Genomic DNA, 24,533 nt, shown 5'->3' on the forward strand with positions numbered 1-24,533 from the left:
CGGCTTGGACATGGTATTTAACAAATAAGTTACTACATCTAACATCTCAGCAGTCTATTAACATTTCGTATTAAAGCATTGTGAATTACTTTATAACGACGTGAATAAGATGACTCAAATGTATTCTATTGTATGTCACCGCAATTATTTTTGTTGAAAAGGTTAGGGGAAAACTGTTAGTCTGGAGCATTGTAGGGAGTTATAGCAAATTCTTTTGGTCAGCAAACAGGGTTTGTACGGTCATGAAAATCCTGAAAAAGTCATGGTGTATCATCACCTGCATGTGTGCCATTGCAAATGGGCCAGAGGAGAGCGAGAGAGACATTGCAGCAGATTGCTCATTAAACAATGATAACAGAGCAACTACTCAACACGTATCGTGTAGACTGGCTGGTTATCTTGATAGTTAGGCTAACTATTTAGACAATGCACTGTTGATGAACGGGAGTGCTAATAAACCAATGCTAAATACTCTGGTTTTAAACCGCCTCTCAAGCGCTCACTATTAGGAGTCAAAAAAGAAATATGACAATGTTGGAAAGCTGGGATTCACCTCTTTTCAGCATTGGCAATGTCATTCTGACAACATAAAACAAATATTCTTAGAATAGCATAATTGACAAAACCCCCATGCTGTAAATAGATCTTCTCTGAAACATGTGTATTTTAGAATTACACGGTTAAAGATAAACATGTCTTAGTTAGAAACGTTGCTTTGAAGTTGCATACTTTAGCCATTGGATCCCTGATTCAGGAAATTATTTTATAAAAGACGTAAAATGCATTTGATTGTAATTTTGTAATGTTACAATATTTTATAGGCTATGAAGGGTGGCCAACTATCCTACAGGAGAGCCTTAAAGGGGCAGTGTTTTGAGACAGGCTTGAACATGCAAAGACCAATTTTGTTTTTAAGTGGTTCCTTGCATCACACAATTTCCAGTTACCTTTTTGAACCCATGATTTTTTTCTATATTTTTGGAAAATAAAAAACATTTCTCATAATTGACCAAAGAACAAGTGGATAAAAAAATTCATTCATTTTCATTCATTCAAAATTCAACATTTCAAGCCCTTCACAAGACTCCAGACCAAGGCCAGAACACATCACACACTGTCTCTCTATGACGTCAGCCGAGAGAGTCTTACAAAGCGAGAGCGATAGAATGACTATCAACCTTTTCTCCCTTTCATTCCTCAGCCATTCAGCTTGAGGCGCTCTTACAGTAGGCATTGAAAAGGCTGTTTTTTTCCCCTGTTGTATTGTTGCTGATTCGCCAAGTCTCCTGTCTCTCTATGCTGATGGTGAAAATCAAATGGGTCCTCTATTCAGTAATAGGGCTAATGTCTGCTAACGAAATCCTACTTGGCCATGAGTCATCCATAACACTGGGACAAGAGAGAGGAGGACTGGCAGGGTGTCCATTTGTTGTTGACAGGGTGAAACACACAACGCACACAGTCAGTTAGACTAGGCAAGCATGCACTTACGCATGGAAACACAGATTTACCCCTCCCAAAGACGCATATGAACACAATAACGTAAATGTAGCCTCCAAATAATTTGCTATAATTATATGAAAACCTGATGACTCAATAGCTGTCTTAATCCCAATGGTCTTTACAATGACAGCTTAGCCCCAGACACAAACTGACACACAGAGACACCCACAGAAGGTATCTTACTCTCCTGCTCATAGGTGGTGGTTTGGTGCAATTCGCTCAGTGTGATTCAGTGAAAGTACATAGGAGTGCTGTGCTGCTATGTCTGGCCTGACATCTGAGCAAGCATCTTCGCCAAGGCTAAATGCTTATCCCGAAGATAGATGCGAAGTACAGGTACAAACCACTGATTCAAATGCATTACAGCTATTCATTTATATCTAAATGGGCAGTATAGTATATCTCATTGACTTGAACAAAATCTGTATCATGCGTGTATAATTATCAAATCAAGTACCAGGGACGTTGTGCCAGCGGGGATGAAGCTGCCTAAGAAATCCTTACTGGACATAACAATAACAATTAACTGTCTCACAAAGGGCCAAAGCTGTCCTCTCCTTAGCTTTTGGAGGACCAAACTGCACTGGAGAGATAACTAGGGGAGAGATGTAAGGTCCAGAGAGCATCAATAGTCTCAGACTAAGGACTGATCAGCCAGCATGGTTAGAAGACAGGGAGGAGCAGTCATAACAAGGGAAACTATAGAGTTGGGACTGGAAATTATGCTGGTAGTGGTACCAGTTATCACTGGTATTACTACCCTTGTGGGGGATCAAAACATTTATTCCCATTTAAAATTATATTTTCCCTAACCCTAAATCTAACCCTAACCTAACACTAAGCCAAAACCCTGAAACTAAACCTAACCCTATAACCCCTGACCCCAATTGTAACCCTAAACCTATGCCCTAAGCCTAAAATTGCCTTTTTCCTTGTGGGGACCGGCGAAATGTCCCCACTTGTCCGAATTTTCCTCGTTGTACTATCCTTGTGAGGACTTCTGGTACCCACAAGGCTAGTACAACCAAACTACACACATTCACAAAACACACACAGACCACCTACCCTCCAAGATGTTACACATTCAGCTTCTGCTCAGTCACAGCTGGCTGACTGGATATACTACTCCTTGTCTCACACATACCAACACACACATACAGTACATGAAAAACACACACACACACATACAGTGGGGAGAACAAGTATTTGATACACTGTAAATTTTGCAGGTTTTCCTACTTACAAAGCATGTAGAGGTCTGTACTTTTTATCATATGTACACTTCAACTGTGAGAGATGGAATCTAAAACAAAAATCCAGAAAATCACATTGTATGATTTTTAAGTAATTAATTTGCATTTTATTGCATGACATAAGTATTTGATCACCTACCAACCAGTAAGAATTCCGGCTCTCACAGACCTGTTAGTTTTTCTTTGAGAAGCCTTCCTGTTCTCCACTCATTACCTGTATTAACTCCACCTGTTTGAACTCGTTACCTGTATAAAAGACACCTGTCCACACACTCAATCAAACAGACTCCAACCTCTCCACAATGGCCAAGACCAGAGAGCTGTGTAAGGACATCAGGGATAAAATTGTAGACCTGCACAAGGCTGGGATGGGCTACAGGACAATAGAAAAACAGCTTGGTGAGAAGGCAACAACTGTTGGCGCAATTATTAGAAAATGGAAGACGTTCAAGATGACGGTCAATCACCCTCGGTCTGGGGCTCCATGCAAGATCTCACCTCGTGGGGCATCAATGATCATGAAGAAGGTGAGGGATCAGCCCAGAACTACACGGCAGGACCTGGTCAATGACCTGAAGAGAGCTGGGACCACAATCTCAAAGAAAACCATTAGTAACACACCACGCCGTCATGGATTAAAATCCTGCAGTGCACGCAAGGTCCCCCTGCTCAAGCCAGTGCATGTCCAGGCCCGTCTGAAGTTTGCCAATGACCATCTGGATGATCCAGAGGAGGAATGGGAGAAGGTCATGTGGTCTGATGAGACAAAAATATAGCTTTTTGGTCTAAACTCCACTCGCCGTGTTTGGAGGAAGAAGAAGGATGAGTACAACCCCAAGAACACCATCCCAACCGTGAAGCATGGAGGTGGAAACATCATTCTTTGGGGATGCTTTTCTGCAAAGGGGACAGGACGACTGCACTGTATTGAGGGAAGGATGGATTTGGCCATGTATCGCGAGATCTTGGCCAACAACCTCCTTCCCTCAGTAAGAGCATTGAAGATGGGTCGTGGCTGGGTCTTCCAGCATGACAACGACCCGAAACACACAGCCAGGGCAACTAAGGAGTGGCTCCATAAGAAGCATTTCAAGGTCCTGGAGTGGCCTAGACAGTCTCCAGACCTGAACCCAATAGAAAATCTTTGGAGGGAGCTGAAAGTCCGTATTGCCCAGCGACAGCCCCGAAACCTGAAGGATCTGGAGAAGGTCTGTATGGAGGAGTGGGCCAAAATCCCTGCTGCAGTGTGTGCAAACCTGGTCAAGAACTACAGGAAACGTATGAACTCTGTAATTGCAAACAAAGGTTTCTGTACCAAATATTAAGTTCTGCTTTTCTGATGTATCAAATACTTATGTCATGCAATAAAATGCAAATTAAATACTTAAAAATTATACAATGTGATTTTCTGGATTTTTGTTTTAGATTCTGTCTCTCACAGTTGAAGTGTACCTATGATAAAAATGACAGACCTCTACATGCTTTGTAAGTAGGAAAACCTGCAAAATCGGCGGTGTATCAAATACTTGTTCTCCCCACTGTATACATACATATATACACACACAGACATATGCACACACACATATACTGTACAACACACATACACATCAAACATGTCAGTCACTTCAAAACACAGCTGGCCAGAGATACTTACACACACAAGCTGTGAACCACATTTTAAATCACAAAACATCCTTTCATCCCTCCACCCATCCTCACAGTTTCCATCTAAAACCTAATCTCTACTCTTTCTGTTGTTGTGTTACTGTCTCACTGCGTCCATACTAGTCTCCATCCCTCTTACACAGTGACTGACAGCTGTTGTTACTGCTCTGGCACTGATACCATCACAGAGAAACACAGTCAAATGGAGGTGGCCATACTGCTACACACACACAGAGGTTCTATAGCCTACAGCAAAATGGATGCCACTGCTGCAGAGTTGAATTACACATGACCTACACTATACAAGTGGCTAAGTCCATCTAAAATCCTCTTCAACCACTGGTTGAATTCCATCCAAATCTTACACACCGCACATCTATTGGCGAAGTTTGATCAGGTTGACCACTAAGATTTCCCGCAAATGTGAGTCTAACACTATTAATAAAACGAACAGTGTACTTTTTATATTGTGTCTGTGTAAGAGTGTGTATTAGTTCAGACACTATGGGGTCCAGTGAGAGAGACATTGCCAAAGCATTTTAGTTTAGGCAGCGTGGGAGCAGCTGAATTAGTTATGGAGGCAAGAGATTAATAAAACATTACAAAAATAAAAATCACACTAACTTCCCTCAGGGCATCCCCTCTCCTTCTTTACCCCATCCCTCCATCCATACCTCCCTCCCCAACATAGGAAGGAAGGAGAGGAGAAGATGTCCACAATCAAATCAACAGGAAATGGAGGACACTCAGTGGAGAGGAGGAGAGGGAGAACATTCTAATTAAAAGAATATGAATTATCAGATGCAATGGGCTGGCAGCCTGGCACAGCCCTCTGGCTAGGGCACATGGCTGGAGCAACGGGATAACAGAGCTGCATGCAATATCAGGGTTGGCACTGTTTTGGGAACTAATAGGGGCAAAATGAAATGTCTACATTCTGGTAGAGAGTATAATGAGTGATTTGGCCCCCTACATAATTCTCAGACCCCCTCTGGACTTCCTGATTCAGAGCCAATAGGAGTTCCAGCGGCCAGTGATGTTACACACAGGACAGTGACTCAATAAAATATTGGCCTGCGATGGCTGCCATCCGGGGACAATTGGACCACAGAATTCTCCCTCTCTCCCCCCATCTCTCCCTTCCTCTTCTACTCTCACGCTATCGCTCTCTCTCAGTCTATCTTGACGCATTCTGACTGTTTTCCTCTCTCTCTTCATCTAGTCCTCCATCTCTCCTCCTCTGTTTACCTGTCTTTTCCTGACACACACCACATATGTCTCGTTGTCCCTCTCCCTCCTACAGCTATTTCTCTCTCTCTCCTTCGCTTTCTTTTTCAATCTATTTTTCCTTCTGCAAGGAGACATTATAATCATCAGAAGTTTCTGCAGTGTGAATATGTGTGTGGGTGTGCCTGTGTGTCAGAGAGAGAGACAGAGAGGCCTCCTAATCCAGTGTCACATGCTCAGGAAGGCTCTAATCTGTGACCTGAGCTTGCCCGCTACGCTCGCTAACGCACACTCGTAGATACACAGACAGACGGACAGTGATACACAAACAGATGAAAAGAGATAAACCCAATCAACGATAGAGACAAATGGACAGTGGAATAACAAAATGTGTAATAAGGGTTATGAATATTTTATGACGGCACTGTATCTCTGCTAGTTGGCACAGTAGCAGCTGTAACATTAGCAGAGTTAGCTAGTTAGCTAGTGTCGTGACGTGACTATCGTTAACGTGATGACTGCTATTCATCGTATAATTACCTACTACGTTTAATTACTACTCAATTAAATTGATCATGTAACAATTAACTCATTAGGAATTTGGGGCACCACGGGAAACGTTTGTTTAATGAGTTACCGTCTCCCGAATTAACTCAAGAATACATATACACAAGGAACAGCAAGGTAACCTGTCTAAATGACTATCTGTAGCAATGAAATTATTTGAAAGGCTGGTCATGGCTAACATCAACACACTCATCCCAAACACCCTGGACCCACTCCAATTCGCATACCGTCTCAACAGATGACACTCTCTCTATTGCACTCCACACTGCCCTCTCCCACCTGGATAAGAGGAACACCTTTGTGAGAATGCTGTTCATTGACTACAGCTCAGCATTTAACACCCTAGTTCCCTCCCAGCTCAGGACCCTGGGACTAAACACCTCCCTATGCAACTGGATCCTGGACTTCCTGACTGTCCACCCCCAGTTGGTGAGGGTAGGCAAAAACAAATCCGCCATGCTGACCCTCAACACGGTGGCCCCTCAGGGCTGCGTGCTTAGTCCCCTCCTGTACTCCCTGTTCACCCACGACTGCGTGGCTGCGCACAAATACAAAACCATCATTAAGTTTGAGGATGATCACCGACAATGATGAGCCAGCCTATAGGGAGGAGGTCAGTGACCTGGCAGTGTAGTGCCAGGACAACAACCTCTCCCTCAACGTCAACAAGACAAAGTAGCTGATCATGGACTACAGGAAACGGAGGGCCGAGCATGCCCACATCCACATCGAAGGGGCTGTAGTGGAGCGGGTGTCCACATCACTAAGGAATTAACATGGTCTACACACACCAACAATCATAGAAGGCACGACAACACCTCTTCCCCCTCAGGAGGCTGAAAAGATTTGGCATGGGCCCTCAGATCCTCAAAAAAGTTCTACAGCTGCACCATTGAGAGAATCTTGATTGGCTGCATCACTTCTTGGTATGATAACTGCTTAGCATCTGACCGCAAGGCGCAGCAGAGGGTGGTGCGGACGGCCCAGTACATCAATGGGGCCAAGCTCCCTGCCATCCAGGATCTCTATACCAGGCATGTCAGAGGAAGGCCCGAAAATGTGTCAAAGACCCCATACACCCAAGCCATAGACTGTTCACTCTGCTACCGCACAGCAAGCCGTACCGGGACCAAAAGGCTCCTGAACAGCGTCTACCCCCATACCAGAAGTCTGCGGAGTAGATAATCAAATGGCTACCCGGACTATTTGCATTGACCGTTTTTTGCACTAACGCTCTTGCGCTGACTCTATGCACACTCACTGAACTTGACCCTAACACTCACACATACTTACACTCCAACACACACACATGCATAATGATGCCACACACACACTTTCATACTCTTCACATATGCTGCTGCTACTCTGCTTATTATCTATCCTGATTGCCTAGTCACTTTTACCCCTACCTACATATCACCTGAACTACCTCGTACCCCTGCACATTGACTTGGTACCGGTACTCCCCGTATATAGCCTCGTTATTGGTATTTATTGCTACTATTTTATATTTTTATTTGCTGTATATTTTTTTTCATGGTTGTAGCAATGGTGAGGTGGTGTCAGGATAACTACATGGCATGTCTCAGGCTGGACACAACGCAGTCAGGATCTCTAGTCCCACCGAATGTTGCTAACATGGTTCCCCTTATCCAACTGTTGGTGGAGAAACCAGATTGAGTGTTCAAAGATAAAATACTGAAGTTCTTCTGACTGGTGTCATGACTGTCCTGATCTGACCTATCCAAATAGGTCAGATCAGCCTTGCAATAAGTAACTTCAACCAGACCCCCTCGAGAAAGGAACTAGTTGGGGTCGACAGCTCACGCCCTGCTGTAAATCAAGGAGAGAACATTCAACTCTCTCCCTCTCCAAATTCACCGGAGGAATGTGCCTTTGTTTCAAAGATTTTCCCGCCGAAACTAACATGTTCTAAAGCAAATTCTAGAACAATATTTCTAACATAGAACGTGGGGAATGGTCAGAAGCGACCTAAAAGAACACTGATGTTGGTTAGGTTGTAATTTTGTGATGTCATTTAAAATGTTATAAAGGAAATACTGTAACTTGAAAAGTATACCCACTACATGTACGAAGTCTCCATCCTCCACGTTGTGGATGACATATGAAATATGATGACAGTGTTTTTGTTGAGAGGGAGGTGATTTTAGAAACTATAAAGGGAAGTTATTTCTATAACTGTGCACAGTAAGTAGTCACCGCCCCCTTGAGTGAGGTCAGAGAACGTGTCACAAACGCCTCACAAATCCTCAACTGGCAGCTTCATTAAATAGTACCCACAAAACACCAGTCTCAACGTCAACATTGAAGAGGCTGCAGAGTTACTCTGTCCAATGTCTGTTCTTTTGCCCATCTTTATCTTTACTTTTTATTGGCCAGTCTGAGGTATGGCTTTTTCTTTGCAACTCTGCCGAGAAGGCCAGCATCCCGGAGTCGCCTCTTCACTGTTGACGTTAAGAATGGTGTTTTGCGGGTACTATTTAATGAAGCTGCCAGTTGAGGATTTGTGAGGCATCTGTTTCTCAAACTAGACACTAATGTACTTGTCCTCTTGCTCAGTTGTGCACCGGGGCCTCCCACTCCTCTTTCTATTCTGGTTAGAGACAGTTTGCGATGTTCTGTGAAGGGAGTGGTATACAGCATTGTGCGAGAGCTTCAGTTTCTTTGCAACTTCTAGCATGGAATAGCCTTCATTTCTCAGAACAAGAATAGACTGACAAGTTTCAGAAGAAAGTTATTTGTTTCTGGCCATTTTGAGCCTGTAATCGAACCCACAAATTCTGATGCTACAGATACTCAACTAGTCTAAAGGCCAGTTTTATTGCTTCTTTAAATCAGGACAAACAGTTTTGAGCTGTGCTAACATAATTGCAAAAAAGGTTTTCTAATGATCAATTAGCCTTTAAACTTGGAGTATCTAACACAATGTGCCATTGGAACACAGGAGTGATGGCTGATGATAATGGGCCTCTGTACACCTATGTAGATATTCCATAACAAATCTGAAGTTTCCAGCTACACAAGTCATTTACAACATTAACAATGTATACACTGTATTTCTGATCAATTTGATGTCATTGTAATGGACAAAAAATTTGCTTTACGTTCAAAGACAAGGACATTTCTAAGTGACCCCAATCTTTTGAACGGTAGTGTAATTAAACCAATTTGTGTAGTACTGAATCATAAGTAAGGCTCAGGTTTTTGCAGAGGAAGGAGGTTACGACAGTTCAGAATGATGATATGATACGAGGTTATGATTAATAAGAGGTGATAGGTAAATACCTTTAGAGTTTAGTTCAGGTGATGATAACTCTTTAAAGAACTGCTCTCGAAGTCCCCTAAATCCTAGTGAGTTAATTGTTACATGATTAATTTAAATCGGGTAACAATTAAACATAGTTAGTTGATTAGATAAATAACAGTCATCAGATTAATGAAAGTAAAGTCACAACACTGGCATGGAAGTGGCTAGAGTCTTGTAAGGTGTAAGGATAATTACAAGTCTGAAACTAGGGTATTTGGTGCAGTGAGAGAGACAGGTGGACAGAGAAACAGAGAAAGAGAGACAGATGGACAGAGATACAGAGAGACGGTGATACATTACAGCAATAAAAAGGGAAACAGACAAATAGCTAAAAATACAGAAAGAGAATCTGGTAGGCATACAATTATACAGACTAACAAGTCATACTGCGTGCATGTGTGTGTGTCTTAGGGAGAGAGAAGAGGTGGATGTTAATATGTGTGTGTGAGAGGTATACTAGCAGGGGCCAGAGGTGTGAGGGCATAAAAACACAAAACAAATGAAGGACAATTAATCCAGATGACAGTCCCCTTCCTCTGCCTAGTTCATGTCCCTACTGCTTTGCCTTTGTTGTGAGGAAGTTCATTTTGAGTCCTTTGGGTCTCTGTCAGAATCATTGTCCCTCACAGCAACAAAGACACTATTCTTCCCTAAAATGAGCTTTTCCTCTTCTGTGGCCTGTTTCTTCATTCTGACACACACAATTTCACACCTCAGTGGCTCCACACACAAACGGGTCACCTGTTGAGAATACCTCCAGATGTCACTGCCCCCCCCCCCTCCTCCCCCATTTTCCCCCTCACCTCTCTGTCCCTTGTTTCCAATCTCCCCTGGTCCACTCCCCAGTCGACAGCCACATCTCCAGTCCCTACACATGTTCTAAAACCATCTGCTGCCAGCGCAGAGCAGAGTGACTCTCCTTTCCCAATGAAAGCATTTCCTTCTGAGCTGCTAGAAGCCCCGAACATTATGCACTACTGCTTCCTGTCTAGCTCTGCCTCTGCAGCTCAACAGACCAGGACAGTAACACAGGGGTATGGCACATCTCTTACAACACTATACTAATAAAATAAAATAAAAACAAGGGAAGATTAAAGGACTACTATTGGTGTGTGACAATATGTTATCTAGTGTGCAGGGTTGGTGTTGTAGGCTGAGGTTGGCACCAACCGGCTAGGGAGGGAGAACCCTGCGAACCGTGGTAACACCCACATGGGCGAGGTCATGCAGTGTAATGCTAGGGTGGGTCCTAGCACAGACCTAAAACTAGTCACAGGAAAAAAAGAGCAAGAACACAACTATTTAAAAAAACTCATATTTAAAGTGGCCCTCCTAGGCCCTTGTCTTGTCCTGCTGCCAACCGTGGTGATAGCCCTAGCTGGAGACCATTTGGAACCACCCGGGCCTCCCCGTTGCCGTCACAGCTTCAACTATATTAAAACCTTTGACCCAATACTACATAGCATTAGGCGGTTACCCAGGGCTAACGCGCCCAAGAATGGGCCTCCCTCTGGGGTGTTATTCAATGTCCTTAGGGCGTCTCAAGTTCCGTTTAGTCCCTGCCTATCAACCTTAACAGGACTCAATCATACCATAATAAGCACCCAATGATGATTGTGTGATAAGTCTTGTTTCTCCACAACAATACCAGGAACCTACAGTACATCCACATATTCCAATGCGTCCCACACCTGTCCTCGAGTACCTCCAACCAGTTTCACTTATTTTGATCTATTCCAGTACTAGCACACCTGATTCGACATGTTCAACTGATCACTAAGCTCTGGGGTTAGTATCAGGTGTGCTGCTAGTCCTGGAACAGATTACATGTGAGACTGGCTGGGGTCTGAGGGTATTCGAGGAGAGGTCCGGGGATCACTTCGCATTCCAGATTAGGGCAATAGCTTCACATCTATCCTTGACAGCTAAGCCGGGTGTTTACTCTGTAGAGATACAACTCTCTATGGTTTCCGGTATAGTACCATTACCATTCTCGGTCCTCCTGGCAGTGGGACTTTAAACAGCACTGCTAACAGGGATTAACGTCCGCTTTACACCTGACAGTTAGTAATCCAGTGTCACACAGCCACGCTAAGACAGCGCTAGCCATGCTAATGGAGGGCTATTTAAAGACACACGGCACACCGTGACTGTCGTTTCCCTCCCCATGCAACCTCCAACCCCAACCCCTACCTGACGTTACCTAACACCTCGCCCGTGACACGTGCAGGGAAGCCTCTGCCAGACCAGATCTCTAGCTAGCTAGCAAAGCATAATCCCCTCTCTGGAAAGACAGATAGATAGATGGCATGGACTCCAATACAATACATTGAATAATAGCCAACGTTTTGACAGCAAGCCTCCTCATCTGGGTTTCAGGTGGATGGCATGCACACAGCAGAGAAGAGGAAGGAAGGGAGGGAGGGATGGATGGATCACAAAGTCACTGGGGGCTGTAGGGCATGTCTTATAACCTATAGCTTTTTGTATTGATTCAACATCTCATCAGTCACCGCCAATGGACTGGGGAAGTGAAGAGCTTTGACTGGGGTGAACTGGAACAATGTCATTCAGAAAGCGTCACATCATGTGACCTGTACAGAGGTCACGATCCGGGACCAAGAGTAACACCATTATGATACACTGATTAAGACAGAGCACATGATGTACAGGATTTCTCTCACAAACAAACTGTTGGTCTGTCAATAGATATCTATAGGCTTGGTTTAAATCATTACATTGAAAACAACGTCAGAACCCAGTAAGAATGCCAGGCCAAATTGATAATTGATTGTGTTGTGTGAATGTCACTAACAGATAATCAGGTGTTCTATCCATGTATAAAAATCATGTGGGTTTTCTGCTTGCCTTTCTGGATGGGTTTTTCACGAGACTCAATACTGCCTTATGATACAATTCTGTCACTGCACCCAAATGTCCTCTAATGTGGCTGGACTCTGGAGCAGAAGCCATAGAAGTGACTAGAACAGGAAAAGTTCCTTAGGCCACAGAACCATGACTTGAATGGAGATAACCATTCAAGCAATTGTATTTCTATGGCACAAGCCAAGCCAACAACCTGTGACCACCAACGGGCCCGCCAGGGACTGGGGTTGACAGACAGACAGGCTGGATCACTCTTGTCTAAACACAGAGACAGGCAGAGCCAGCCGATGGTTAACAACACGTTTCTACTGTAATGTAGGGGGAACGCCAAGGTGCTGATGGTGAGGCTTAGAATGAAAAATAGAACAGCATTAATTGGATTCAGTTGCAATTTGAGTTTTTTTCCTTTTCATTATTAAGGTAACATGTCTTGCTAGAACACACAGATCTGATGGCGAGATGGAGGACAGACGGCCTGGTCTGGGTGTTCATATTACCAACACTGTGCTAACTAGGCTTGAATGACGCCATTGCTAACGCAACAGCAATTCATTGCACTTAACGTCCTGGTAGTCTGACATGCTATAAACCTAAAACTAGCATGCTTAAATATACTGAGCAAAAATATAAATGCAACATGTAAAGTGTTGATCCCATGTTTCATGAGCTAAAGTGAAAGATCTCAGAAATGTTCCATACGCACAAAAAGCTTATTTCTCTCAAATTTTGGGAACACATTTGTTTACATCCCTGTTAGTGAGCATTTCTCCTTTGCCAAGATAATCCATCCACCTGACAGGTGTGGCATATCAAGAAGCTGATTAAACAGCATGATCATTACACAGGTGCACTTTGTGTTGGGGACATTAGAAATGCCACTCTAAAATGTTCAGTTCTGTCATACAACACAATGTTTTGAGGGAGCGTGCAACTGGCATGCTGACTGCAGGAATGTCCAACATAGCTGTTGCCAGATAATTTGATGTTAATTTCTCTACCAACGTCGTTTTACAGAATTTGGCAGTACGTCCAACTGGCCTCACAACCGCAGACCATGTGTAACCACGCCAGCCCAGGACCTCTACATCCGGCTTTTTCACCTGTGGGATTGTCTGAGACCAGCCACCCAGACAGCTGATGAAACTGAATAGTATTTCTGTCTGTAATAAAGCCTTTTTGTGGGGAAAAACTCACTCTGATTGGCTGGGCCTGGCTCCCCAGTGGGTGGACCTGGCTCCCAACTGGGTGGGCCTATGCCCTCCCAGGCCCACCCATGGCTGCGCCCCTGCCCAGTCATGTGCAATCCATAGATTAGAGCCTCATTTATTTAAATTGACTGATTTCCTTATATGAACAGTAACTCAGTAAAATCGTTGAAATTCTTGCACGTTGCGTTTATATTTTTGTTCAGTGTACGTCCAGATTAATAGTAATATTGCCACAACAGTGATGCTTTCGGAAGATAAATCACAGCATAAATAGATTATAGATCTGTATTGCTTTTCTGTACATCGTAGATTATGGAGATGAGATTCAAAATGGAGCAGGCAGATGAAAGGTATTAAATGAATCATGTCGTTTACAGAACGCAGAAATAAAAGGATCTCCATCATTGCAGACAGATGATGTCATCAACACATAAAGGGCCAAACATGACCCAGAATGTCATGTGTGTTTCCCGAACAGCGTTGACCGTGAACAGATCAATCCATCCATAGGGTGCAAACGCAGCTACCTCCTGTTGAAAAATGGCCTCGCAACGCAATCAGGCTATTGGCCGCGCAGATAGAGGCTACAGCAGAACACACCGTGTGTACCCTGTGTGTGTGTACCGCTCCATACAAAGAGAATTTATACAAGCAAGCCAGCTGGGCACATAAGCCCTTCTGCACAATAAATCCCAATAATCCTTTACGGGAAGGGAAGACGGTGAGAGAGAAAAACACACAGTGTTCAATTAGCTCGGCCATTCTGTTGGCATGGTAGAGAGAGACGTTCTCTACAGTGGCTGTGCCCTTCCCACCAAATGACATGTAAGATCACTGGAATGCATGCACTCAAAATAGGAGCGCAGCTTATGACATTTGAAGATGCCAAACACACACACACACACGAGGAGACGGATAAATAAATTGAGAATAAATCGAGTGTCTCTTACCTTCCATCATGATTGCAGATTTGCATTCCTCTATCTCCAAGGAGCCTGGAAAGAAAGCAGGAAGGGGAGAGAAGCCCCTGGTTACCAGATGACACAGATAGAATAGAGAACAGAACCTAACACAGGGCTAACCTAGCACTACAGCTAACACACAGCCTCCAACACTGCCACACGCTGTCTGTCTACTGGCCCAGGGTCCATGCACCGCGACTGGGCAGAGAGGGGAGCTGGCTGGGCTCAGTGCCGATCAGAAGCCCGAGAGAGGCTGTGGCTTAGGCCATGGATGCTGCTTCCACTGCTACAGCGCCTCTAACTTACACAATCAGCCAAGGATGCTGAGAGGAGGAGAAAAAAAACTATTGGGAAAAAAAGAGAAAGAGAGGGGGTAGAGAGGGAGGGCGGCAGAGCGAGAGAGAAATAGAGAAAGAGGGAGGCTTGCTGAGGTCACAGCTGCTCTCAGCCAATCCTTGAGGTTCTCTGCAGAGTCACATGCATTGGGCTTGCATCCCCTGATAGCCTGGCCCTAGAGAAAGACAAACTAGTAGCCTCCCTCCATCACACACTCATTTATACGCACACACATTCGCACACACCCACACAGAACACGCACGCGCACACACGAACGAACATAAATAACGCACACACATCCCTCCCCTGCCTACCTTGTGTGTATGTACACTCTGCCGAGTGATGAATGAGATTAATTATTTGCTCGTCGCCAGAATAACGTGCAGGTTAAAGTGAACTGACAGCCCATTTTGAGGACACACTCACGGACACACACCCTGATCCTGGTTATAGAATAAATGTATTTGCCCTCCTAATGGGTATACTCCTTTTCTGTAGGTTGAAAAAAGTATATTTTCACAGCACTCTGCCTTCTCACTGTCTGCCTGCTACTCCCTCCCTTTTCTATATCACTGTTTTTGCTCTGCCTGCTGGCTCAGTATGCCTGCTCTCTCTCTCCACCTCCCACCATCCCTCTCTCTCTCTCTCTATGCCCCTCCCTCTCTCTCTCCCGCTCCGCTGCCAGTGGGGATAACGATCAATCATTGTGACGTCAGGGAGACCGACGCCGTGTACAGCTGCCTCTCTAGACCCAGCCCAACCGAGGGAGGAGCTACGGTCTTCTATCGTTTATGCTGCTACTGCTACTCTCAGCCTGGATGGACCCAGATTGAGGAGAGGAGGAGGGAGGTGTGTGTGTGTGTGTGTACTGCTACTCTCAGCCTGCTGCCAGCGAGAGGGGATGAGGGAGAGATGGAGGAGAGAACGAGGGAGGGAGGTGTGGATGTGTGTGTGCATGGAGGCTGGTGATTACTTTTAAAATGTGGGGGTGGATGGAGCCAGAGGCTAAGGGATGACCACTAACGGAGTAAAGACAAAGAGTGAAAGAGAGAACAAGGGGGAGAACAAGAGAACTGGGAGAGAAAGAGAGAGATTGGGGGTGAAATAGAGAGAGAAGAGGATGTTTATGTTTCTGGCTATGGAGCAGAGACTGAATAGAGAGAGACATGAGCTGCTGAAGCCTCCATAACAACAACAGCAGCCACAATAATAGTGACAGAGCTACTCTTGTAATAAAAAATGATATTACTCAACAAATGACTAAATCACTTGCAGATGCAATTCAGATTTAAAGAAAGATGTAAGTTAGGCTTCTTACACAGGAAGACAGATGAGACACATGCTGTCCTGCCTGTTTATGAGTCCGCCTGTCACACTTTAAATTGAGCCAGCCCTGCGTCTCTTCGTGTTCAATGCATTATCCAGGTCATGCTCAAGCCCATGTGAAATGCTCTCCCTCTCCCGCTTCTTCTCTCCTCTTTTTTTCTCCCTCGCTCTTCATTCCCTCTCGCCCCCTCTCTCCCCTCATTAAGCCATGGCATGCTCTCTCCCTCTCCACCCTCCCTCTCTCTGTATACTTAACACCCAGCAGATGCTTCCTGAGAGAAGTCCCCTCCCTGCCCGCAGCTTTATCTCTTCTCCCCCCTCTCCCTCCATTCCTCAGGCTACCCCCTAGCTCTGCCAGACGAGGTGGCTACTCTCCTCCACTGTCCCCCAGAGGAGATTTAGCCACCAGCCGGTGAGCAGTGACAAAAAGAGGGAAGGAGGGAGGGGACTTGCTAAATAAAGCCTAAAGTACTACGCTGGGTGATGGTGGCATTGAGAGGAGACACTGGTCTTAACTAGGAGAAGACTAGACACTTACAACCAGCAGGCTACACTGACTCAGTCATGGCTGTACAGCAAGGGGCTGGGAAACTGCCACCTTAAATCACCAGAGACTGCTACAGCATGAGAGGGGCAAGGAGGCCACAAGACAGAGAAACACAGGGAATCAGGTGGGCACGCAAGACAACCGATTGAGAGAGGGAAGGAGAGATGAGGAAAGAATGAGAAAAATGAGGAGGAGATGATGAGGGTAAACAATAGAGGATATGAAAGAAGAGCTGATGAGGGAATGAGGGAAAAGAGATGAGAGGAGCTGGCAGGAGAGAACAGGAAAGCAGTGCCTTAGATCCACTCATTTGAAGGCCATGTAGTGTATTTGGCTACTTCAGCCACACCCGTTGCTGACAGGTGTATAGAATCAAGCACACAGCCATGCAATCTCTGTAGACAAACATTGGCAGCAGAATGACCCATACTGAAGAGCTCAGTGACTTTCAATATGGCACTGTCATATTGACACCTCTCCAAGTCAGTTTGTCAAATTTCTGCCATGCAAGAGCTGCCCCGGTCAACTGTAAGTGCTGTTATTGTGAAATAGAAATGTCTAGGAGCAACAATGGCTCAGCCGCGAAGTGGTAGGCCACACAAGCTCGCAGAACGAGACTGCCGAGTGCTGAAGCGTGTAAAAATCACCTGTCCTCGGTTGCAACACTCACTACCGAGTTCCAAACTGCCTCTGGAAGCAACGTCAGCACAAGAACTGTTCATCGGGAGCTTCATGAAATGGGTTTCCATGGCCGAGCAGCAACACGCAAGCCTAAGATCACCATGCGCAATGCCAAGCATACGCTGGAGTGGTGTAAAGCTCGCCGCCATTGGACTCTGGGACAGTGGAAACGCGTTCTCTGGAGTGATGAACCATGCTTTTCACCATCTGGCAGTCCGACGGACGAATATGGGTTTGGCGGATGCCAGGAGAACGCTACCTGCCCGAAAGCATAGTGCCAACTGTAAAGTACGGTGGAGGAGGAATAATGGTCTTGGGTGGTTTTTCATGGTTCGGGCTAGGCCCCTTAGTTCCAGTGAAGGGAAATCTTAACGCTACTGCACACAATGACATTCTAGACGATTCTGTGCTTCCAACTTTGTGGCAACAGTTTTGGGAAGCTCCTTTCCTGTTTCAGCATGGCCCATAAGTAAGCATTTCACTATTAGTCTACACCTGTTGTTAACCAAGAATGTGGCAAATAAAATGTATTATGATTTTAAATTGCGGGGTCTGAGGGGCTTTGCCCGTTTTAGTTACTGTATTTCTATGGCTGGAAAATTGGAGTACAGCTCAGGGCTCTGGAAATGGTAGGTCACTGTCACAATAACAGCCTACTGCAAGCATGCTTATTGACACATGCTTACTGGCCAGGGCATGCCGGCTTTTGTTCCAGCTCAGCTCTAACACACATGATTCAACCAATTGTGATCTAAATTGAAGATTGTGATGAAGTTATTGGCTGACGCAGGAGTGTTAGACCTGGGCTGAAACAAAAAAAACATGCACTTGTTATTGCTCTCCTGGACTGGAGTCTGGGACCCCTGCATCTGGCAGATAATGGTAGCTTCCATCAGTAGCAGCACTCTGCACAACTACAAGCAGTTAAGTCAGATAGCCAGTAGGAGGAGCTGAACACAGTCGGTCCTGAGCAAAACCCACAGAAAGGAGAACAGAAAGTTTCCTGTGGCGTAGATATCCTCATCCAGAGCCACGCATTTAGTATTTGTATGTATTTATCTTAAAAACACATGGCTCGGTCCTCACCTACCAATTGTCTACCCCTCTGTGGTGCAGCTCTACTCTACTAGTCCCTGACCCATTTCTACTGCAGGTAGATTAGAGGATCCTTTAAGGCCAGCAGCAGACCACGTGGGCACTGTTCTGTTCTACACTGTGGGCCTCCCTCTACTATACCTCTCTGTGACGCCTCTGCACCAAACACAACCAAGAGGGTAACAGGTACATTTGGAAGGGGCATGTATACATCCACACGCACAGAAATAAAAAGACAACGCAACTATAGGACGCACACATACTCGTAAGCACCGCAACGCACACAGTTGCAGTGCAGTAGTGGACCCGCACACATTCGCACAGAGGAAGTTGACAGAGAAGTGAGGAAAGAGAGAGAGAGAGGTGCGCATACCTGCGACAATGCGAAACCAGCCGGTGCACAGCTCCTCAGCCATCTACAGCAATCTCCATGGAGCAGGTCGCATATCTGGAATATCCACAGGCAGACAGAGGGACGGAAGGACGAAGGGATGGGAAATAGAGACGGACGGCAGAGAGTCTGTGAGGAGAGAAAGAAAGAGAGGGACCAGTCGCATTAAAGGAGGAGTGAGGATGACTGCACCTGACTGAGCTCCCTGGCTGAGAGGACAGATGCGCACACACACACTGAAGGACCTGTGGAAAATGCTAATGTAGTTCTGTAGAAGTGCTGTCTGGACCGCTCTCGGTCAGTGAAGGTGACTATACACAAACAGCCTGAGTGTACCTGACCTGTATAGAAAAGAGCCACTTCTCTGTGCACTGAACACTGGGCCAGTGGCATTAACTCCTTGCACCCTGGGAGAAAGAGGGAAACGAGCAAGGAGAGGAAGGAGAGAGAAAGGAGAGATGAAGGAGAGATGAAGGAGATGAAGGAGAGAGGAAGGAGAGATGAAGGAGAGATAAGGGTGAGAACAGGGAAAATGTGTCAGATTAGAGAGAAATACAAAGAAATAGGATGAATCCTCCTACTTTTAACAGTCTTTCAATAACGTATGGAGGAAATAAAACTGCAAACCGTACAATAAACAGGATGGAAAGACAAACTTTCTGCAGCTGCGACATCAGTGCCACATGCCTCTGCTGCCTCCTGCTGGTTGTATTCTAACAGTGCATCTCTTTCTATATATCTGACACTTTGCCAGAGTGTCATAACACTGGCCTTGTGAACTCATCACTCTGATTATTACACTTGGCAGAAGTGTTGAGATGTCTTTCAAACGTCACTGTGGTTGACACAACGGTTAACCACACTTAGATGTCAGGGGTCACATATGTTACATAGACGGGGTTGGTATAAAACAGATCAAATTACCGACCACATCAAAATGCAATTGAATTAAAAAGGCAGAAAACAAATAATGTAATAGACTGCAGTTTCAGCTCCGAATCAGATGTCGTCTCAGACACTCTGAAAACAGACACTGAACTGACTGCATAACTGTAATGACAGTCGGACAAATTAAAATGCATCTAGAAATGTAAAATCGGACAGGACACATATTTACTAAGCCTAGAACATCCCGTTGAAGTGGTGCCTCAAGCCTGAGTCGGATACAGTCTCCATCAAACAGTTCTAGTTGTGACTGGATGATCTATTGTGACTGGATGATCTACATCTATTACACGTGTGTAACTCGTACATAAAACATGACTACTGGCTGGCTCAACTGACTCTTCATCCCAGAATACTGTATGACCCATCATTTTACAAGCACTACCTTCTCCGCTCTTGAGCGGAGAGAAAGCTGTCATTGATATCAGAATATCAGAGCAGAGCCTGCTGCTGCAGTGTCATCTCAACTCAGTATCTCTTTTCCTCCTCCCCTTTTAGCAGAGCTCAACAGCCTGCTCTTCGACACTTACAGAAACGATCATTCATCCTCTGAAGTGCATGATACAGCAGTTCTTAATTGCCAGATATTCCTCCCACAGGTTTGACACCGTAACAAGGTGGGGGATTTTCCTTTTCAAATGCAGCAGAATTGGAAAAACAAATAGGCTGCCAAGACATCCCCTCATCCTCTCCCGCTCGCTCTCTTTTTCTCCCGCTCCCCCCCCCCCTCTCTCTCTCATGCTCCCCCTCGCTCCCTCCCTCCGTCAGTCTCTCTCTCTGACCTACTTTTACTCTCTGTAACACCGGCAGAGGGCAGTCTTGCACTTGGCACATCGTTCCTCCATCATTCGTCTCTGGATCCCTTCACATCCCTTTTCAACAACAAAAACAGCAGGGTTTACCACCAACCCAGAAACCAATTGAATATCTATCTGATAGTAAGCTCAAGGTAAAGTGTCGTAGTTTTCTGGTGATCTATTTGAAAGGAGGGCGATTGATGATTTGAGTGCTGGAGGAGTGAAGATGGAACTTCTGTCCCGAGTGCTGGGCAACGGTCAAACGTGTCCCCTCGGCGCGTGATAGCGGTGCAAAGACTAGAGGGGAGACCAGGGGTGACGTGGGAGAGCGGCAGTCAAGGGGACGACTAAGGGTGTCAAACTGAGGCTGAGCTGACACAAACGAACATTAGGATAGAACGGTGAAAGGTCTCCTGCTCTTATATTTGAGGGGGGGGGGGGGGGGGGCAGCTTAAATATAAATTGTGGCTTCTATCAATGTAATTGTCTGCATCATTTGCAATCCCCATTATATATTTTCTATAAATATATATAAATTATTTTATGTACAATATATTTAAAAATATATATATTTTCCTTTATTATTTTCCCCTGACCCTACCAAGCCCTCCGCTAATTGGAGTAAACTAATGGAAAACAAAACTTAGGCTTCCACTTCCAGCTTATACATACTATATACAGTTGAAGTCGGAAGTTTACATACACTTAGGTTGGAGTCATTAAAAGTTGTTTCTCAACCACTTCACAAATTTCTTGTTAACAAACTATACTAAACTTTGTGCATGACTTTGTGCATGACACAAGTCATTTTTCCAACACTTCACAGACAGATTATTTCACTTATAATTCATTATATCACAATTCCAGTGAGACAGAAGTTTGTTTACATACACTAAGTTGACTGTTCTTTTAAACAGCTTGGAAAATTCCAGAAAAGGATGTCATGGCTTTAGAAGCTTCTGATAGCCTAATTGACATAAGAGTCAATTGGAGGTGTACCTGTGGATGTATTTCAAGGCCTACCTTTAAACTCAGTGCCTCTTTGCTTGACATCATGGGAAAATCAAAAGACCCGTTGGGGAGTTGCAGCGATGAGACAAGATCAAAATTGGGGAGAAAAAGGGGGTTAAAAAAATACTATTTGAATATGTTTTGTGATAACTACACTGTGATTTTTCTTTTGTAGAAAAAAATGATATTTTTTCTTAACGTTAACGACAATCCCATTTTTGTTTTAACGTTTTAAACATTCATAACCCTACTTCTTAGCAATGAACAATTTTTAAGCAATCATTTTGCTAGGACTGTCAGGGAGGGGTCTGAGTGGGGAGGGGAAAACTAGCTGTTATTGTCAGAGGTTTGGAACTCTTTCTTATTGGTCTATTAACTAATTTACCACATGGTAATGTCACCATGGAAAGGCCAAGGCTCCATTCCACCAAAACAGGCTGAAATTTCTGGCAGTCTTTTCAAACAGCTCGTACACTCAAAACCTCAGTGTGGAAATATATATAGAACACAGGTAAATCACGTTTTTGACTACACTGGGCCTTTAAGGTAGTGTGTGTCCCAGTCTCACTACAGGCAGAGCTAAACCCCATCAGCAACAGACTAAACAAACCAATCAAACGTCAGCAGACCAACAACCAGTAAGTGGATGCTAATTACTCTAAAAGGCCCGGATAACCCCACCCTTACACCAAGTCTCTCCCTCTCCCTTGGGCAGGGCAAAGTGAGCTGTGTCTGGGGTGTCATTGTATCATTAGGTCACTGTGGGCAAGACAAACAGAGGACATGGCTGGCCGAGCGGCACGTAGGCACATGGACATAACCCAGTCTTATCACCGCCTTGCTGACTCTCGCTCTCGCTTGGCCTGGTGGAATGTTTTGGTTTGAGCCCACCGCTTCCTAATCAGCATTCCTCATCACCAGTGCTGACAGAGGGGTGAGAGGGGACTTGTGGATCGCCACGGCAACCTGCAAGAAGAGCCACGCTGCTGCCGTTCAGGGCTGAGACAGAGACCTGACACACAGCACAAGTGCCAGGGGAGCTGAATGGACTTCCCTTTCAGAGGAGAACATCAAGACACATTGACTCAGACGACTCACTGGGGACATTGGTGCTTTATCTTCCTGCAGTGGTCCCAATGGCCTTAAACTAATAAGGGATAACTGCTGTATGTGATGGTAGCAACACACCATGCCTCTTCCAGTAAGACTGAGCAGTGAGCCCACCTCTTCACAGAAACAATACGTTTACTGTTTACTCCCCAGATTGGTTCTGTTTATTGTGGAACCTCTCTCTACTAAGCCTCTACCACAGTCTACACTAAATAACACTCTGTAAGACTACAGACCCCTACAGTTTTTCCTCTCTACCTGGCCAGCACAAAACTCTAGGCCTTAGGTCATGTAATCTGGGAAAACTCCTGTCCATATGCATATTATAATAATAACAACAACTAGATTGTAATTGTACATGAAGTACAATTGATGGGACTTGCTTTAACTCTTTAAAAGTATTTTTGTGGTAATGGTAAATGTTTAAAACGTTTTACTGTACTATTTAAAGCAAATCAGTTTTAAAGTATGTATGGTTTAGAAAAACATTATAGTAGTGATACTGTTTGCAGTAGTAATGATGGGGACTGGTTATAGTTGAAAAAGTAGGTAGATGAAAAGTTAAAATAGCCTGAACATATGAACGTTGGTTTGTTGTATCTAGCTTGAACGCTTATTGTTGGTGGGTTATCGTATGCTAATTTCTATAGTGATAGACAGTAAAACATGTTAAGACTTTGAAGTTAGGATAGTGTGAACATGTGGAAGTTGGTTTGGTGTCTTTAGTTCGAACGGTTCAAGAACGAATGTAGGTGTGATATTTTACGCAAATGTCTATAGTTCATAAAAGTTTTCATGAATTTGAAGTTAAGATAACTTTCACATGTTCAGGCTGGTTTGGTGTATCTAGCCTGAACAGTTCAAGAGTTACAATTATTGTTGGTAGTAATTATATGCAAGGACATTTAAGTAGATATCATTTATAGCACAGACCACAGCTAGTGCGAGGCACAGCTAGCTAGCTACACCCAGGACCAGAGCTAGCGCAGACCAGAGCAGTAATTGTGATCAGTAGTTGTGGTTCAATAGTTGTGGTCAGTAATTGTGGTGGTCAGTAGTTTTGTGGTCAGTAATTGGGTGGTTGTAGTCAGTAATTGCGGTGGTCAGTAGTTATGGTGATTAGAAGTGTGGTCAATAGTTGTGTGGTCAGAATATATGTGGTTGTGGTCAGTAGTTGTGTGGTTGTGGTCACTAGATGTGGTCAGCAGTTGTGTGGTTGTGGTCAGTAATTGTGGTAAGTAGTTGAGTGGTCAGTAGTTGTGTGTTCAGAAGTTATGTGGTTGGGGTCAGAAGTTGTGTGGTTGCGGTCAGTAGTTGTGTGGTTAGGGTCAGTAGTTGTGGCTAGGTGGTTGTGGTCAGTAATGGTGGTGGTCAGTAGTTATGGTGATTTAGATGTGTGGTCAGTAGTTGTGTGGGAAGAAGTTGTGTGGTTGTGGTCCGTAGTTGTGTGAATGTAGTCAGAAGTTGTGTGGTTGTAGTCAGTAATTGTGGTGGTCAGTAGTTATGTGGTCAGAAGATGTGTTGTTGTGGTCAGTAGTTGTGTGGTTGTGGTCACGAGATGTGGTCAGCAGTTGTGTGGTTGTGGTCAGTAAATGTGGTCAGTACTTGTGGTCAGTAGATGTGTGGTTGTGTGGTCAGTAGTTGTGTGGTTGTGGTCCCCAAATGTGTTCAGTGGTTGTGTGGTTCTGATCATAA

At 44.7% G+C, this 24,533-nt stretch overlaps 1 protein-coding gene across 7 annotated transcripts in view; it reads right to left on the reverse strand.

Moving 5' to 3' along the window:
- Window positions 1-24,533, reverse strand: part of LOC139578717 (SH3-containing GRB2-like protein 3-interacting protein 1) — a 105,741-nt gene that overhangs the window by 64,154 nt on the left and 17,054 nt on the right. For 6 of the 7 annotated variants that reach the window (XM_071406675.1, XM_071406681.1, XM_071406678.1 and 3 more), the window contains 2 exons: window positions 18,958-19,104; window positions 14,588-14,632 (listed from right to left, as the gene is read on the reverse strand). In XM_071406675.1, coding sequence (XP_071262776.1) covers window positions 14,588-14,632; window positions 18,958-19,000 — 88 coding nt within the window. In that variant the 5' untranslated portion in view covers window positions 19,001-19,104. Of the gene's footprint in view, window positions 1-14,587; window positions 14,633-15,249; window positions 15,521-18,957; window positions 19,105-24,533 lie in introns of those variants that run through there. The other variant, XM_071406679.1, reaches the window with a different exon arrangement.

This window comes from Salvelinus alpinus, chromosome 6, assembly GCF_045679555.1.
Source record: "Salvelinus alpinus chromosome 6, SLU_Salpinus.1, whole genome shotgun sequence".
In the NCBI taxonomy this organism is placed as follows: domain Eukaryota; kingdom Metazoa; phylum Chordata; class Actinopteri; order Salmoniformes; family Salmonidae; genus Salvelinus; species Salvelinus alpinus.